Source organism: Trichomonas vaginalis, chromosome III (assembly GCF_026262505.1).
Source record: "Trichomonas vaginalis G3 chromosome III, whole genome shotgun sequence".
Taxonomy (NCBI): domain Eukaryota; phylum Parabasalia; order Trichomonadida; family Trichomonadidae; genus Trichomonas; species Trichomonas vaginalis.
This window is the reverse complement of record NC_067205.1, coordinates 21,861,689-21,876,585: the sequence shown is the minus strand read 5'-3', so window position 1 is coordinate 21,876,585 and position 14,897 is coordinate 21,861,689. Positions and strand designations below refer to the sequence as shown.

Sequence of the window (14,897 nt, the reverse complement as noted above, 5' to 3'; positions counted from 1 at the left end):
AATCTTTTTCTTGATATCGTGAATATCATTTATTCCGCCTCTGAAACTGTTTTTATAGTAACAAACCTCTAACTGCGCAATTGATTGAAGCATACCCTCATAAATTGCGCTGGTTTGTTCCATAATACAAAAATAATTTTTGAGAGCTTGAAATATTAATTTTTAAAAATTTTATGATAAATCAGGATAAAAAATTTACGAGAGACTAAATCATACAAAAACATGGTAAGACGGGATTTCAAGACGTGATGAAAAAGTGCCCTTTCATTTTTTTTTCATGGTAGGAATATATCTCATTATCATTAAATCTTCATAGCATTGATGATGTCCTAGTTTCTTCACGAATTAATAAATTTTAAAAATTAAATCTTAATTTGTCGATCAAGGCAATGAATTTATATAGAATACATAACTACTCATACATATGCCATCTGTAACTTCCAATATCTTTTAATAATTTTTTTGAATATTTCATGTCTTAGATCACTTTTTGAATAATCCAAAATCTTTTTTATTGTGAGGATATTTCAAAATATCAATAATAAATATATGCATTTGAATGATAAAGTTAAATAAAGCACTACAATCCGTATAAATCTATATTATAAGTAAAAATTTAATATTAGTTTAATTAAAAAGTCTTTTTGATTGAAACTTCGTAAATTTCAACATTAAACAATAAAACAAACATTTATTATTATATTAATTAAGGACGATAAATATATGTTCTAAAAATTGGAAACTTATTATAGAATTCTCGGAGATTTGCTTCAGGAATATTCTGATGCAAGACAAACTTCAAATAGTCTGGTGGATCATAGATATGATCTGCAGTATTCATGTGGTTATAAACTTCACCATCAGTGTCAAATCCCTTGCCGCAATAGTAACAAAAATGTTTACCACACGAGCATTTGATGTGATTACAATCTTGCGACTTTTCAACGATATTCTGACAGAAAGGACATTGTCTACACCCAGCTGGTATTTCGAGATTTTCACATTTTCCTGCTGGATGCCATTTACCACATGAATTGCATTTGATCATATTACAATTCTTTTGTTGGCAGCATGTCATACCATATTGATTTATCTTGATAAAAACATCAGGATGATTTGGACAATAAGTGAACATTGGTGATTTGTGGAATGCCAATGCTGCCAATGCTGTGATATATGCCTTCGTTTCTTTTTTAGAAATGGTTGATGATAATAAAATCCAAATTAAATGACCAAATGGTGTAGTTGGCCAGATTCCATTCTTCTTATCTGTTTCTGCTGTTGGTTCATAGAATGAATATATATCAATGTGCTCGGAATTTTCAATTGCTCTTGAAACATTGACATGACCATTTTGATCAACAATTCTTCCAAGATTGAACGCAATTGTTTCCTTTGCGCATTGAAGGCAGACTGGTCTTGAAACAATGGATTTATTAGGGAAATAAAGATTGATGCTTTCATTTGATTGTAATGCCTGATCTCCATGGCACAAAATATCATCGCCAAAACAATTTGGTATATCAAAGCTATTCTTAGAAATTAATAAATCTTTTCTTCCATATTTTTCAATGAATTCCATGATTGTTTCCTGTTTGACATCTTCAGGAACAATGAGAATTTTGTTTCTCTTGTTGAATTTCCATGGAACTGATTGTGTCCTGAGTGCAATTTCAAGGGATTTTGTATTGATGTCAGGTGTGATGTTGACTATAGTAATTGGAAGATGTGGTGGATCATTGAGTAATTCTTGTTCAGCTCTTTCAACATCATTTTTTGTTCCATAGAAATCACAATTGATGTTCTTAATTGGAATCTTTTTCGCTTCAAAATATTTTGTCAAAGCGTTTAAAACTTCTCTGTATCTTGTCAAATAACTTGGAATGACTGTTTCTGGAATGTTAAGGATAATTTCATTTGAAAATTGATCTCTTAACATTGTAATGAGTGGCTGAAGGAATTCTTTAGAACAAACAGTTGCAATAATTATACCTTTTTCATGAGAATTTTTGGTCTTTGACTCATAATATTTTGATACTTCGAAAATTGTACCTCCAAAATGATCAAGAACTGAATGAACTTTTTCCGTAAATTCTTCTTCCGACAACTTGTACACAGACAAATGTTTGATATAAACTTCATATGTCGGAAGAATTTCTTGATTGTGAACATTAAATGACCTCAAAATCTTTGAAATCTTCGCAATATTTTCATCATTATTTTCTGTATTCTTGATTTTAATTGTGATGCAGTTTTTGAGGAATTTCACGCTATGTGCAAATTTGAGATTAAATAATTTTGCTAATGCAATTTGTTGATAAACAATCGAAAGGTTGTGGAGTCTTTTATCAATATTTAATGATCTGAGATCTGGTATTAATGAAAATGGAGCCATAAGTGCATCTTCAATTACATTTTTAATTGATTTGAGCTTTTCAAGAGATGGCAACTGTTTAGTTTTCATTAAATGTGATCTTAATCCAATTGCTTTTCCAAAATTACATTTTCCTAATACATCTTGTAGCTCAAATTCAACATCTTTGATCAATTTTTCACCGTGCACACATTGATTTGCATAAAAGTCAATAATATTGATAATTTTAAAGGATGATTTCGAGTCTTCATCTAAGTCATCATATTCTTCTTCAACTTTTTTCTTTTGGATATATTTAATTAAATATGTATCTGGATAGAAGTTGATCCATGGATTGTAGAAGATTTTAACTCCATTTGGAAAGATATTTTCATAATTTGATGCAGATATGTCACCAATTGTGGCTTGTTGATAGTTCTGAACATTTTGCCAAGTAAGACTTTGTTCCAAACAAATTTCTTCTTTAGATATGATGACAAGATGTGAAAAGTCTTTTTGAATACTAAAAACAGAGTTGCATTTTTGATTTGTATGTGGGAATGAAACAAATTTCTTGTTTCCTTCAAATTTAACGGTTTGATCAAATGAAAATGACATATCTTCACCTGTGATAGCAATTGAACATGTACTAGACTGTTTACTAAGTTCAGATATTTTCGAGTGCATATATCTGAGTGTGTTTTCATTGACATGGTATGCTTTGTATTCTGGTTCATCAAATGAAATGATATCATTATCAATCTTATCAATTCCATATCCTTTTAGTGCACAACAGCATTTCATGTATGGATGAATGATGAGAATTGTTTGTGGTGTAAAAGGTGCTAAATCTTGAACAATTTGGATTCCTTCACGAATCTTCATTTCTACTTTTTCATATTTGTCAGCTTTAATGAATGAATTCAAACAAATTTCTTTGTTATTGAGAAGTGATGAAAAAGCAAAACAAATGTCACTTTCTTTTGCTTTCAATGCACTTCCAATTTGATTGAATTTCAACATGTAATTTTGATATTTTGATACAAAACCATTCAACATCGGTATTAAAAATGGTGTATTATAAAAATTAGGAATATTAATTGCAAATGGTTTGTAATTTTGTACTTGTGTGAGATCGATATGAATAATGCTTCCAAAGTTAATTTTCAAATTAGCATTTCTTGCAATATTAAGAATTAATACATTTGATGGAATGTTGAAACTAAAAGATCCTGGTCTTGATCTTGTAACAATGTAACCTTCATTTGAATTAAAAGCAAGACATTTATCAGCTTTGAATCTAAATTCTGGTTCAAAAAGCGTATTTGATACAAGATCCAATTCTGCCTTTCTTGCAATGATCCAAATTCCATTTTCTGAGTTACTTTGTATCTCTTCAAATAATCTTGAACAAAAAACATGGACAAATTGACAATCTGAATAGAATTTGGTGAGACTTGGCCATAATTCATCTTTCTTTCCTTTTTCAAGCATTTGGCATAGTTCGAAAATCTCACCAACGATTTGAGTAGCCTTCTTTGGAATGAAACCATATTCTAATGCGACATCTTTGATTTTCTTTCTTGTGTTGACCATTTCAATAAATGTTTTCATGATTGTGTCAACATCTGATTCGACATTAAAGTTTTTAACAAACATCTTCGATAAGTTATTTTGAATGATTTCTCCTGATATCAACTTAATAACTAATGCTGCAAGAATCATTGGAATGTAATTTCCTTCATAATATTTATTTGAAAGATTCATTATTGATGCAGAAATAAATGGAGAAAAGTTTCTGAACGATGATAATTTCAATCCTTTCTTTGTGAGATTTCCTGTTGTTAAATCCAAAGCACCAATATTCTTTAATATATTGATCTTTGATTGTACTGTTTCTAATGGAACTTCATTTGGCAATTTCTTAAGATTTTCAAATCTTATACCAATTCTTCGAAGATCTAAAATGAAAGCAGATATGTCACTTGTTAATATTTCTGGTTCTTGATAATCTGGGATAATTTCTCCTTCAACAGTAATTTGAACTGCTGTTCCAGGCATGACACGACCAACTCTTCCTCTTCTTTGCATTTGATTTTGCTTTGTGATTTGAGATTCTTTAAGATTTGTAATTCCTGTCAAAGAGTTGAACTCTGGAGTATTACAAATGCCGCAATCAATAACAGCTGCCATATTATCAATTGTTATTGAAGATTCAATTGCATTTGTAGCAATGACAACTTTGATTATATTGTCATAGTTCGGAATATTGCTTTTTGCAATGTGTTTCTGGAAGTTCGAAACATAGCTGAGAAATGGAATTGGAAGAATGTAAAGCTTGTTTTTATCAGTGACATTCTCTTTTATGTACTGATAAAATTTCTGTTCATCATTCAATGCTTCTTCGCAGTCTAAAAGAATTCCAACTTTCTGAAATAAAAACTCTGGTGTCTGTTCTTTTTGTTTTTTTTACCTTTTCTTTTTGTATTTGCTATAGGAAGATTCATTGTTTCATTGAATTCACGCCTTTTTTCTTCTTCTCGCTTTTTTTCATTACTGATAAATTCTTTGATACTTGATAAAAATAAGTCATAAATCTCAAGAATTCTTTGTCTTCCAGATGAAAATATTAAGATATGACCTTGTATTGATGTGTTTGTTGTCATATTATCAATGATTTGGATTGCATTATTAACCGCCGTGGTTGCAATATTATTAACATTGTCTACTTTGACAATTACATCCTTGATAGGGAATAAACATTTTTCTTTAAGATGTAATTCTTTGATTTCAATTCCATCTTCTCGAAATACATCAAATATTCGATTATCAGGAGTTGCAGACATCATCATTATGTGTTTCTTGATCTTATATTTAGGGCAATTCTCAGCTAATTCTGATATAACTGCATCTGTGTGACAATCTCTTTCATGGATTTCATCAAGACAAAATCTTGTTCTGTTGAATATTTTGATGTGTTTTTTGAAGGATTTTGAAATAAGAACTAAAAGAGAACGAGGAGAGAACAAACCAATGATGGGTTTTGTTATGTTTTGCTGTTCGTAATATTCTAAGTATTTCTTGGGATCTGTTTCTAAAATAACTGTGTCACCAAAGAAATTGGTGAAGTCTTCAACTTTGTCATCAATGATTGTTTTTCCTGGTTGTGTCATTATGAAGAAAGGCATCTTGAGTTCTTCATAATAAGAAAGTATCGAAAACATGAAAGGTGCACATCTCGTTTTTCCACTTCCTGTTGAACTTTTGAAGTTTATTATATTCGAATTCATATTAAAGAAATCGAAAAATATGTTGTACACAGGATAAACCAATGTTTCATAACTATTATCATCTTGAGGAGGATGAAAAGACATTTTGAAAAGTCTTCTAAATATCTCAGCCATTTCGAATTCATATCTCTTTCCTTTGATCAAAGTTATGAAATTGGTGAATATGCTAATTGAATCTATCATTTCTTCAATTTGATTTAGAAATGCAATGAATTTTGGATTTTTCTTAGAAAATTTTCCTTTAAAGTTTTGAATCCCTTGAAATGATTGCATAATTAATGCTGTTTCAGGTTGAAATTGTGTAATAAACTCAGGTGTAAATTTATCTTTGACTTGCTTTAAACGCTCTGCAATTTCGGGAATTCCACGACCCTTACATATGGCTATTATTTGCTGCATGCCATTTATATAGACAGATGGATCAGAATTTGTACAGTCCATTTTTAAAAATGAAAAATTTTACATAAGACATGTAGCCTTAGATATATAAAATAAAAATTATTCTGAGTATATTTGACCGACTCAGAAAAAATACTAATTTATTTTTCAATAATATTAATATCCCATACCACATATGAAGTAATAAGCAATATACAAAATCACGTCATCTCACTTCATAAGGCATCCTTCAAACCAAGAAAAATTTCAAAAAAAAGTTTAGAGAAACTGTTACTAGTCAAATCCTAGCATAACTTCACTAGAAGTGCAAGAAATTCCAATGAATTTAAAAATGGTACAATTTCTTGTTGAACATGGAGCTGATATAGATAAAATAAAATCGATATATAAGTTTCCGATGAGATATAAAAATTGCTCACATTTGCTCACATTTTGGCACTTTTTTTGTACGTTTGTCAAAAAATTGTGAGGAAGATCTCACAAAAATAGTCAAAATGTGAGCAAATTTTGAGAAGTGCTCACATTTTGACATACGATTATTTTCATACGTTTTTTTGATGAATTCTAATAAAACTTCATTATCACTTTCAGAACGAAGCGTAACTTTTCAGCACGTAACGCTCTATCATGTGTAGTGACATATTATTCAAAAAAACTCAGATTGCTTATCTTATAATAACAATTTCATTAGAAAAAATGCACGATTTCACGCTAAAACTTTGAAGCAATTCTTAAATTCGGATAAAAAATCGATATGTATTACACTTTAAACTTCAAAAAATGGTTCAAAATTTAGACTTAGTTTATCTTAACAATATAGCAGATTTTAAGCCGAACAAGTAGGAGTAATAGAAATAGCTCTTGAAAATAATTACAATTAGTAATATGTAAGTCAAAGTTCGAGTATTCTAATAAATAAACGTTCCGGATTTTCTTTACTACAAGAATCAATACTTAATATATAGAAGCAACAGTAAAAACTTATTAGAGATTCAAAAAGAAAGTTGACTAAAGAGAATCTTTTTATATAAGTAATTTTATTTTTTTGAAATACGAGATCGAATAAACATGTATTTTATTTTATTACTATAATAATACGTTTTTACATAGTAAGAAAGTTTAGAGACTGAAATGAAATTAAAAATTGAGAAAAAAATAAAGCTTTTCTATAAAAATTCATATTAATATATAGTATAATGATATTACAATTTATTGATCAAATAAAAAGAATATTTGTTGAATAATTTCTGTTCAAATTAAAAGTTCTTCAACTTACGGTAAATCTATCTGCCTTAAAAAGTATTACGATATTATGCAAAGTCAATTTTCTCCAAAAAAATATTTGAAGATGATACTTTAAGTATACCAAAAATACAAGAATTTTGAGAGAACTCAATGAATTTTTGTGAAGGTGGAGTTAAATTGAGAAGATTTTTGGTCAGAGAAAAACAAAAATTACTATCTGATAAAATGGTATTAAAATGAAAAAAGTTTAAACAAAGGAAATGAAGAATTTATATTATATTAGAATTTAAAGAGTAAATATAAAAGATTGAAAGAAAGAATAATAATAGGATTCTTGAATGCAACATTTGGAATGATGTTTCCAGTTGTAGATGTGTTAAGCAAAGAGAGATAATGATAGTTTCTTGAGTTTTGAGTTAAGCTTGTTGTAGATGAGAGAGAAATTTTGACGAGACTGAGGAACTTCATTTGGAATGATGTTTCCAGTTGTAGATGTGTTAAGCAAAGAGAGATAATGATAGTTTCTTGAGTTTTTGCAATTAACCATCCTCAATGACTATTGTTTTAATATAATTTTTAAATTTTTTAAAACTGACATTTTAGTTGTATATTTTTTCTAACAAAGGTACATTCACTAGGCGATAACAGTAAAATGGGATGAAAATATGATAAATAGCATCCCTATATAGTGCCAAACAATATTTATACGGGCCAAAAAAATTGGCTAGAGATTTGGCGAGTTATAAAACTTAGAAAATTGAGAGGGATTTTTATTTTTGAATTTTTTTTGGAAAGTTAAAATTGCGATTAAAAATCGATTTCCAGGAGAACTAAGCATCTCATCATATATTTAAATCGATAAAAATATTAAATAATAGTTGAATAGTATAACAACGTGAAATTATGGCTGAATCTACAGAAAAAATGAACATATTTGACATTTTTGAAAATTCATACGTTAGATGGTGACAGACTCATAAACTATACTTTAGCTAAGATTGATATATGGTTTCAACAACACATGGTTAAAATTGTAAAAATATTTTAGATTTCAAAAAGATATATATGGTAATATAATGGAACAAAGTCAACAAATAGCATGTTAAATATGTTATAATTAACTTTTTATTAGATCCAATAGTAGATATCGAATGGTTTCCAGCTTTATGGTTAAATATTTTCTTTTCGAGCTTCTCTTTAACTGTTGTATTAAGGTTGTAAATTTTTGATGCTAGAAACTATGGAATCTTCTTTGCTGCTGCATTTTTCTTGAGAGTTCTTGCAATTTCGAATAGATCTGCGCATTGTATGAAATTGAGGCTTTAAAATATCTTGAAAACAGAATAGGACTGCTTTTCCAAAGGAATGCTTACTTGTAAATCAGAGAGTTTCAAAATTGAGAGCAAGATTATCATCATAACTTTCGATTTTGCTGCGAAAAAGGAAGACAAGTAATTAACAAATCATTTACTGTTGTTCATCAAAAGAAGAAAACTTTGATAACAACTAATGATGATAAAATCAAGCTATCTTTTAATATTTTAAATTGATAAGACATTCAAAATATTTGAATGGTTTAAAATATTTTCTTTTAATTTCTATAAGATATTATCATGATTATATAATAAAATTTAAATTTTTATTCAAAAAGGCAATATTTCAAACTTTTAATTTCAAAAATCTTAATTCTGCAATAAGTGTATTTAATTGTAGCAAATTTAATGATCCTTCGTCATGCTTAGCAATTTGGAACTCATAAATTAATGATTTCTTCAAGTAAAATTCTGCATTATTTCAAAAGTCAATAATTCTCTAGTAACTTTTCTTCAAACCCTAACCATTATATTATATGTATAATGGAGAATAATTGCAAAGAAAGATAGCCGAATTTACTGGTAGTTCTTGTGATGCGAAATAATTGCAAATTAACACATAGTTTTAACAGCATCAATCTCTTTTTGCTCTCATTTAAATGCATTCGCACACTTTAATTTTGAAATATAAGAGTTTTGGAAATTATCAAATTTATCTGCTCAAATACTATAGATCTTCATAAGTGTTAATAGAATCACCAGCCTTACATATAGTGTTTAATATAATGATGCACATCATACTGGGATTTATTCCTTATTCATCTAGTTATTATAAGATTTACAACCCCATGAAAATTTAAAATTTTGTCAAAAATAGTGAATGTACCTTTTTTCTAACACAACTATCAATAAATTGTAATATCATTATACTATATATTAATATGAATTTTTATAGAAAAGCTTTATTTTTTTCTCAATTTTTAATTTCATTTCAGTCTCTAAACTTTCTTACTATGTAAAAACGTATTATTATAGTAATAAAATAAAATACATGTTTATTCGATCTCGTATTTCAAAAAAATAAAATTACTTATATAAAAAGATTCTCTTTAGTCAACTTTCTTTTTGAATCTCTAATAAGTTTTTACTGTTGCTTCTATATATTAAGTATTGATTCTTGTAGTAAAGAAAATCCGGAACGTTTATTTATTAGAATACTCGAACTTTGACTTACATATTACTAATTGTAATTATTTTCAAGAGCTATTTCTATTACTCCTACTTGTTCGGCTTAAAATCTGCTATATTGTTAAGATAAACTAAGTCTAAATTTTGAACCATTTTTTGAAGTTTAAAGTGTAATACATATCGATTTTTTATCCGAATTTAAGAATTGCTTCAAAGTTTTAGCGTGAAATCGTGCATTTTTTCTAATGAAATTGTTATTATAAGATAAGCAATCTGAGTTTTTTTGAATAATATGTCACTACACATGATAGAGCGTTACGTGCTGAAAAGTTACGCTTCGTTCTGAAAGTGGTAATGAAGTTTTATTAGAATTCATCAAAAAAACGTATGAAAATAATCGTATGTCAAAATGTGAGCACTTCTCAAAATTTGCTCACATTTTGACTATTTTTGTGAGATCTTCCTCACAATTTTTTGACAAACGTACAAAAAAGTGCCAAAATGTGAGCAAATGTGAGCAATTTTTATATCTCGTTTCCGATTGTCTAAACATTGCAGTACTTAGACTTCCTCTTTCTTTCATATTCAGGGCGTCCTCTCAATTTTCTTATATAAAAAACCTTTTTTTTGTCGCAAGAAAGCTATTATAAATCACTATATATAACACAATATAAGTGTAATATTTTTTACTTTTAAATTAAAGATATATTGAGTATATGAGAGCATGTGAGAAAGTGGTAAGTGCACAATTAAAGTGACAAAATTATCATTGTCCTCTAAAATAGTGATAATATTTGCATTGTCGTCTTTAAAGGTGCATGAAAGATGCACTTAAACTAACTCATAAGTTGAAAACTCTAATTTATGGATATCTATTCACATTTTAGGCTTGGATCTTTATCTGATTTAGAGATATCTAAATCTAATTTTACAAGAAGCCTTAATATGCCTGATTTATATATCTCTGTAAAATGTTATAGTATTTTTAAGTTATAAAATATGTTTTAATATAAATAAACTTTAATTTGATCAGTGAATAAAAAAAATTCAACTTCGAAAATAGATTTTTATTGTTTTAAAAGTCTATAACTCTATTTAAAATAAATCAATACAAGTATCGGTAGAACACATTCGATCGAAAGTAAAGATGTTACGTAATTACACGAATTTAAGATGCCAAAATATCCAGAAAGCTTTTTTCCATCCATTAATTGACGTAACATTTAACTTGACAAGGTCAGGATTGACAAAAACAATCTTTGAGAGGTTGATACAAACAGCAAAACCATTTTCTTCGATTTTCAATGAAGAAACATGTGGAGGGAGGTAAATCATGGTTAAATTTGTGCATTCCAAAAATGCATCTGTCGCAATTGTGTTTAATGACAAACAATTTCTTAAATCAACAACTTCTATTGCAGAACAGTATGAGAAACATCCATGATATATCAATTTCAAACTAGTTGCATCACAAAAATCTATTTTTTTCAACGTTGTGAGATTGAAAAACGATCTTAATCCTGTTCTAAAGAGATTTTTAGGAATTTTGAAGGATTCGAGAGAAGTGTTCGTAAAAACATCGGTATCAAAATATGTAAGACTGTCAGGAAATATAACATGACGCAAATTTATTGTGGAATTGAAAATATTCGACTTTACTTCTGTTAATTTGGTACAATTTGTAAAGTCAATAGACTGTAAATTTGGTAACTCGGCAAATGCAAAACCAGAAATTAATTGAAGGGAACTTGGCGATAAAAATACAAAATTTGTAACTGTTTCTTTCCAATTTTTTGGCGAAATACCCTTCTAAAGTTTGGACGGAAGTATCAATGATGACTGTCTGGAGATTTTGTGGAACATCAATTAGAGATGTTCCTTGATAATCATATTCATTCAAATTTTTAAATAAAAATTAAGCCTCAAATGACACAAAAGAGTATCGAACTTGGATTAAGCTTAAAAATGAAATAAAAACATCATTGATTTAAAGTAGGCAAAAATAGTAGTAGGTGAGTGCGGGTTGTGTGACTTTTTTTGTTACATCTATATATAGACGATGCATTAAAATATATTTATTTATAAACACATTAAAAAATTAACATTAATTTTAAAATAATTTATTTTTATCTTTTATAAAAGAAGCTATATATAGATGATGTCAGATATTCCGCGATTAATTAAACATTGTTTAAATCCTGAATGGTTAAACTTCAATTTAAAAATGAAGATTGTGAATTATTAAATGAATATGAAAGCCAAAATAAGCTAATGAGGTATAAATATAATGATAAAGAATATTTAATTTCATGGAATCAATGGAGTCATAATCAAAGACCTCATAAACGAGAAGAAGAAATTGAAAATAATGAAATGGAAATCATTGATGACATTAAAGAGGATGGAATTCCTAAATTTTGTAGAAAAACCTTTAGAACTAAGTTAGGAGCATATAAACGTAGAGTATTAAATCCTGAATATCTTAAACATTTATTTAAAAAGGAAGACTGTGAATTATTAAACGCTAATGAATATGAAAATGCTAAATCAAAACTGAGATATAAATATATTGGAAGTGATGAAAGGTGTAAAGATAAAGATAAAGTTTATTCAGTTTCATATAATAACTGGCACACGTTAGGGATAAGAAAACATTTAGGAGATTATGGTAAAAGTTCCGAATTCTTCAAATCTAGTATGTACGAGAGAGTAAAAGAAATCAGATATAATTATTTTCATGAATAAAAGATTCACTACCATAATGAAATAAAAAAATAAACTTTAAAAATTCATGTCTCAGAATCAACATAGAACTTTAAGAAACTAATGATTATTTGAATTTATGAAATCAATTATTTGATTCATTCTTTCTTCAATCTCTTCTATTCTTTTTGTTAAATCATCTATTTTCATTAATGAGGTGATTCTTGATTGAGGAATAGATTTTAAACTAACAACACCTTTTATTTTTGAAATTTTGAATCCATCAACTTTAAACATTTTATTCAATTTACATGTTGTCAATTCTTCAAATAATTTTTTATTATTAGCATAATAGTCATTAAATTCTTCAACAGATGAAAAAATTTTTGTTTCAGTAATTGGTTTAACAATGTTTATTTTTTTTGAACATTTCACTTTCATTTATTTCTTCCCCTCTGTTTCATTTATTTTTAAAATCGGTTTCATTTATCATTAAATAAAAATTAGAATATAAGTGATGAAAATATTTTTTAATTAATATTAAATCAGAGATGGCGGCAGGATTCTTTAAAAAATTATGGGAAGGAATTAAGAAAGCTGCAAGTTGGGTTCATCAAAAGATTATTAAACCCGTTGCAAACTTTTTGGCACCAGTAGCGAAAACGGCAGGAACTATCATAGGTGGAGTATTAGGTGCTAAAGCAGGTAATCCAGCGATGGGAGCACAAGCAGGTAACGCAGTTGGTGGAATTGCTGAAGGAATACTTAATAAAATAGGGGTGGATAGTGGAAAAATAAATAAAATTATTTTTATCTTAGTATCGGTTGTAGTCTTTGATAAACTTTTTCTCCTTTATTTAAAATTTCTCTTATTGGGGCAGCTTTTGGCGTTATTGATTCAGCAACGTCACTAATTGCTTCTTTATTCTTAAATATCCAATTTGCTCCTTTCTTCATTGTTTCCCAAACTTTATGCGCTCCTCTTTTTACTTTATCCCACAATTTTTAAAATCCTGCAGCCATAGTTGATTATTTCATTAAAATTAAAAATTCATTTTCATCTTTTAATTTTGATTTTTTATTTCATAATAAATGACGACTAACTATTTAGTGCCAAACACTAAACCGATTAATGGAAATGTATTTCATTCATTCGAAAAGATAAATGAAATATTCGCAAAGAATGACGGAAGAAGATATTATAGAGAACTTGAAAGTTCATGCTATGACTCTGATGCTCCATTTTTGATGATAAACAAACTCATTTAAGAATTACAAATCCGGCTCATGATGTGAACCAATTAGGTGACACATATATTAAACGCAAAGTTAAAGCAACTCTAGTTTCAAATAAAGCTTTCACATGTGATGCCGCTTTTAAATGCATGCGTTTATTCGTTGGTTACAAATCATCAAATCAAAGCTTTAAACAATTAGAAGTAGAAACCGAAAGAGGTGATGCTGGTTATCTTCAGATGGATTGCGCCCGTGAATCTTTCGCATTTGCAACATATAAACCAAAATCAGAAAGGAAAGTTAAAAAGTTTGTTCATTCGTTATATAATAATGTTCAAAAATATGATAACTCAGTATGTGGTAAATATATTGACCCTTCAGAAGTTTTCAAGAAAGCAAATGAAGAAGTTGATGTCACTTTTGATATGATTATTCCGGTAAATGATTTGTTAGCATTTCAGGCGTTCGATGATTATCCTAAATCATTTGGTGAAATCATTCTTAAATATTATGTTTTCAGGGATACTTTAGTATTTTGTCAGGTTGACCCGTTAAGAGTTGCTGATTTACAAAATTACGTTTATGAAAAGATAACTGATGAAAATTATGAAAAGATTATGAATCATGTTTATAAATATGATCGCAAATTCCAACAAATCGGACTTCCTGCCAAATTAATTACAAGCTTAGCCGCTACATCTGCTGACGCAACAGTTGAAGACGTTATTATTTCATGCACAAAGATGGAAGTTTTAGAGGATAAATGCATTACACCAGGATGGTTTAATTGAAGAATCAGTTAAAGCAATACCACGTTTATTCAGTAAGGAAGATCCATTCATGATTCCAGCTCAACATATTGACGTTCGTTCACTAAATGGAGGTTGCATCACTCCTGAAGGTATCAGTTCTGATTTCTCATACGCTCTTCATAATGTTACAGATGTTGTGTTAACATTTCCGAAGAATGCAATGCAAAGAACAGTTTTAGAAAATCCAATGCTTCGAGGTCTTCAGGTCACTATAGATTCCAGAAACTTCCCCGATCAAGCGATGACCACAGTGGGTGACATATTCTTTACACGTATGCTTCAAGCTTCTGATTTAGATGGAGTGAATGAATGCACAGAAGAATACGAGGACTCATTAACTAGACCACTGAATGCAGAT

At 28.5% G+C, this 14,897-nt stretch overlaps 2 protein-coding genes across 2 annotated transcripts, besides 3 other annotated features; one reads left to right on the top strand and one right to left on the bottom strand.

The window, feature by feature from the left end:
- Positions 1 to 706: 706 nt before the first annotated feature.
- On the bottom strand, positions 707 to 3,238 carry TVAGG3_0741040 (tissue development protein family; the record flags this gene model as incomplete). Its single annotated transcript, XM_001290044.2, has 1 exon — positions 707 to 3,238. The coding sequence occupies one exon, from the start codon at positions 3,236 to 3,238 to the stop codon at positions 707 to 709; it is 2,532 nt and encodes an 843-aa protein (XP_001290045.2).
- Positions 3,239 to 6,441: 3,203 nt separating this feature from the next.
- Positions 6,442 to 10,321: a mobile genetic element.
- Positions 10,322 to 10,508: 187 nt separating this feature from the next.
- Positions 10,509 to 10,535: a mobile genetic element.
- Positions 10,536 to 13,042: 2,507 nt separating this feature from the next.
- Positions 13,043 to 13,278, top strand: TVAGG3_0741010 (N-acetylmuramoyl-l-alanine amidase family; the record flags this gene model as incomplete). The annotated part of the gene is made up of 1 exon (XM_051244886.1): positions 13,043 to 13,278. A coding segment is annotated over one exon (236 nt), but the record flags the coding sequence as incomplete, so codon positions are not given.
- A 1,367-nt stretch (positions 13,279 to 14,645) lies between these two features.
- Positions 14,646 to 14,897: part of a mobile genetic element that runs on past the window's edge.